General features: G+C 43.5%; 1 protein-coding gene across 1 annotated transcript; it reads right to left on the reverse strand.

Annotated features, from left to right (window-relative positions):
* Window positions 1-298: 298 nt before the first annotated feature.
* On the reverse strand, window positions 299-4,066 carry LOC119439912 (uncharacterized). The gene is made up of 5 exons (XM_049661109.1): window positions 3,745-4,066; window positions 2,936-3,010; window positions 2,665-2,846; window positions 2,154-2,272; window positions 299-2,050 (listed from the first exon to the last, which is right to left on the reverse strand). Exons 1-5 carry the CDS (start codon window positions 3,982-3,984, stop codon window positions 1,209-1,211), a joined length of 1,458 nt encoding a protein of 485 aa, XP_049517066.1. The 5' UTR covers window positions 3,985-4,066; the 3' UTR covers window positions 299-1,208.
* Between the last annotated feature and the right edge of the window lie 357 nt (window positions 4,067-4,423).

Genomic DNA, 4,423 nt, shown 5'->3' on the forward strand with positions numbered 1-4,423 from the left:
AATATTATTTTCAGGTGCAGCTCCAGATGTACTGCTGTCAAAAGGAGCGTTGCGACTTTGTCGTATGGTCACCAGGGGAGGCCTATGTTGTTGAGGTGCTCTACGACAAAGAGTTCCTAGAAACATATGTTCCGCAGTTGGAGCACTTTTATTTTGCTCACCTGCTGCCTGCTCTCACTGACAGGGCTCAGTGAAAGTGCTACATTTCATGCAAGTGACTCAGTGCTTTCATTTACAGTGCACACTAAATTTGGATGACCCTTGAGGAGTCTTGGAAAATAAATGCTGAGACTTCATGCTTATCTGTAGTAACTTTATTGTTACATAGTGAACACAACCAACACCTGTTTCTTCAGTTGTTTACATCACAAGCTAAGCAACAGTATGCATACACTTTTTTAAAAGTACAAAAAAATTTGTTTCAAAAGAAATGTCAAGGGACGTTAAAAACAGATTCCTATTATCACAAGGTAATTGATTAGAAACAAATATAGCTGCATGGAACTTTCAGCTGATCAGATAATTAATCTTAACCCTTTCAGATGCCACTTTAACCTATTGATTGAAAACTTTCTTTCGCCACATTTCTTGCCTCCTCAGAATCATAGAAAGGGTACAGCTGCAGAAAAGATTAAGAATTTTCAGTTCTGTAGTGAGTTTTGTCAAGATTACAGAATGTGGACTCCACGCAAAAAGTCGCTACAGGAACACCATATGTGCGTACATCAACTATTTCGTGTATTGAAAAGCACTCGTTCAGCCGCATGAAAATTATGCCTGGTGCATGACATTGTGAAACACATTGAAAGAAGTCAACCCACTACATACAACTACATACTGACAGCAAGCAAAAACACCTAACCATCTACCTTCCCACTCATTTTACTAAAACATTTTGCACATGTTAAATTGCAGCACAATTCCAATCGCAAGTGTCTCGAGATATATGCAACCCATTTTAAATATTACTTTCGTCAGTGCTTTTGCTGTTGATGCACTATCTTTGCGTACATTGCATCTGAAAGTGTTAACAGAGTTTTGTCGTAAAAGAACTATTGTGCACGAACTGAGAAAGGTGTTTCAGGACTTAGCAGTAATTGTTTTCCAACATGCCTGTGACTTGTGCTGTTCTACTCATTTTTATGATGGCAGGGCCTGCCTGCTTATTATTCTTTGATGTCCTGTCTGAAAATGAGGATTTATTTTATTTAGTTTGAAGGTGCAGAAATCACTCTGTCCTTAATTAAAGGTGGCTGAAGATTGCACAGCCCGGCTACAGCAGTCAGTACATCATTAGCAAGTGGTTTTTTTGCAAAGATGCTTGCGGGAAAATGCTTCAGTATCCTGAAGCATTTAAGTCGTCTTATAGACCGCTCAACATGGATGCGGAGCCTTGCTAGGCGCCTTGACTTTACTAGCTCAGGGCCACTTATTTGTTGTCTGCCTTTTGAAAAGCTTGGTAACCTTAGATTTACTCCCATTGGTAAACAGTCGCCTATTGTGAAACCCCTGTCAGCCAGGATCTCATCACCTGGTGTCAGAAACCTTGTAAAGCCACTGTCCAATGTGATGAACCGATCGCTTGCACGTCCACCATATGGCTTGGAAATGAACATCACAAACCCATTGGGTGCAATGACGTGCAGTACTTTGGCAGTGTTGTGGGATTTATAATGACTGTAGGTCTGATTTCTCCGTAGCAAGTTGCCCGGTTTCTCAGCAAAAATCTCAAAGCAATCGATGATGCATGTTGCTAGCGGATAGTCCTCAAAAATGCTAGGCATTGTTCTTCTAATTGTTTCTCTTGCCAGCCAGAACACCAGATATTTTCTAGAAAAGCGAGCAAGAGCTGACACTATAGTGCAGAAAATCCTGCTCACTAGAGCTGTGGAAATACCGAAGCGGAAACTGAGGTCATTAAGTAGCAGCCCTAAGCGCAGCCTCATAAGTGTCAGCAGCACCTGATCTTGGAAGGGTAAAACAAATGAGTTCTGCTCAGCAGTTGCTTCAAGAGACCTCACCAATTCATCAAACACATCCTTTGAAAGCCCTGTAAAAAAACCTGAAGGAGCTTGAAGTGAGAGTCGAGTAGACAGTAAATGCTGTTTGACAAGCCCTGTTCGCTGTCACAGAAGACTGTTCTGGATGTTTGCTGTATGTGTGTTCAGATAATCGTGCTGTGGCTTGAACTTCCTTGTCCGATGTCACCAGAAACTGGCATTTGCAGCCGCAGGCCGAGCAGCTCTTTGGTGTTTCCTCTGCCTCTGTCAGCCTGTGTAGTGAAGTTTGCAGATACAACAGAACTCAGTTTACAATACTTACAATTTAAAAACTTTAGAATAATAATGAGCATGTAACTTTACTAGCATAAAGGCTCTAAATTTCTTGTGCTAATGAGACAGCTGGTAGTAAACAGAAAATCTTTACTTGCACTAACCTCTCATGAACTATCATAAGCAGGAATTGTACAAAAATAGCTTGGAACTTGGTCACAAATAATGCTAGCATTGAACAGACCAAAGCAATTTTGGCTGTTTCTGTAGATAGTCAAGAGTATATCCACTAGATTCGACATTAACACAGATTCTATATTTTTAATGAGTTCTAAAGAACAGTTCTGTGCGTAAAAGCAATGACATGCTATTGGTGGCATAAGCAATGTACCTATTTGGTATGTAACTGTAACTGTAGCAGGGTTCACTGTCGCCTTCATCTTGCTCGTCCATTGCTGTCTGCTGTTCAGTGCTGGTGTCAGCTGTCGCTGGGCATATGGTGACCGTTGTCTCAGCTTCTTGCATGCAGGCTGCAGGGCGCTTTAACTGCCTTCTTCCTTTGTGATGGATAGTCTAAACTTTAAATACAGAAAAAGAAAACATATATATTCAATACAGCAGGAGTTATGGCGAGAGAGCATGAATGAAGAATTGCACATTACCGGTGTTCCAAGGTGCAGTGTTGGGTATGGGTTATTTTTTGTGGGACATCCATCAACAAAATGGACCGAACACACCTGTGAAAGGAAGTACATACAGACTTGAATAAACCTGCAGTGTTTTATTGGCACTCACAAGCTTTTAGGCTATTTGTTAAATAAATTGGAATTGTTGTTTACTTAGTGGTTTTCTTAATCCTAATTTGTTATCAAATAGCAACGGCGAAGCAAGAAAGCAATCTTGTCTGTTATCAATAAGGGAGAGCAGCTGTCAGATTATTTGATGTGTTGAATAATTTGAGCGTGTGGACTCATTTAGTGGTGTACTCGATCAGTAGTATTGGGCTGCTTCACAACCGTGGTAAGTGTTGGATATGGTACTCGGAAAGTGACTCGCACCGTGTCTTGATCGAGACGCTTACGCGTCATAATTACTCAATATACCGTGAAGGCTGAGCACTAAAACTTGCGTGTCGTTCGTTGGCGGCGCAGTACTTAACTGACATTTTTTTACAGAAGCAGAGCTACAGAAAAAGCAACGACGTTCACGGATTTTGCCAGGCGAATTTCTATTTGTTGATAGGCGAAATGAAGGTGCCGATGACTGCAAACGGCAACCATTTCGAGCGGACGTGTTGTGTCGTGAACGAAGACATATTAATGCTTATTCTCAGCTGTGACAGTAAGCGACATTACAAAATAAACTGTGCAAATTAGGCTGAAGTCGCGGTTCCGGTCATACGCGGCGTGAAACTTACTATGCCGGTAGCGGCGCCGCTATACCTTTGGTCACTGTAACGAGCGGTACTCACTCTTGCCCACGTTCCGGGGTCGAAGTTTTTTCGTTGAAGATTTGCGATCCAACGCTGGCGGACGACGGCATTTTTTAATCCTTGTGGGAAGCCGTGCATCGCGAATGGTCGGCAACACGGACAGTCCTTGTGCAGTAGCGGTCCGTGAACTTCGCACACAGATTCATTCCATATTTTTATGTCCCAGTCGCTGTTCTTGCAGCCAACTACTGCACACGTCTTGCCTCTACCATTCCACATTTCGCAGCTTGAACGGAGCACAGTGCGTTAGCGGTCCGACTGCTGATCGCACGGTAGCAAGGTAGCAGCGGATGTGGTTTCGGATTCGAGCAGAATTGCGCCTGAGGCAAGCAATGGCGCGCCTCCGATAGCGCCATCTCGTTCCTCTAGAACAAACTGCTTCGCGAAAAGGGTCAATATGTAGAGCAAACGCGCCTTCTTCTGACGCGCTAGAGGCCGTGGGGGAGGGGGGGAGGGGGAGGGAAGGGAGGCGACGTTTAGCTGCGGCACCAAGTGCCTATTTATATCAGAGGCTCCGGCAACAGTCACCAACGCCGCACGCATTTTGAGCGAACGCGGGCAAAACGCCGACGGCGTCGACAACAGTTCTGCGTGTTGCTGGTGCTGCTCCATGTCCAAGTTTATACAGCTGATAAAGCTAATATCATTACTCCGTATA

Source organism: Dermacentor silvarum, chromosome 2 (genome assembly GCF_013339745.2).
Source record: "Dermacentor silvarum isolate Dsil-2018 chromosome 2, BIME_Dsil_1.4, whole genome shotgun sequence".
In the NCBI taxonomy this organism is placed as follows: Eukaryota; Metazoa; Arthropoda; class Arachnida; order Ixodida; family Ixodidae; genus Dermacentor; species Dermacentor silvarum.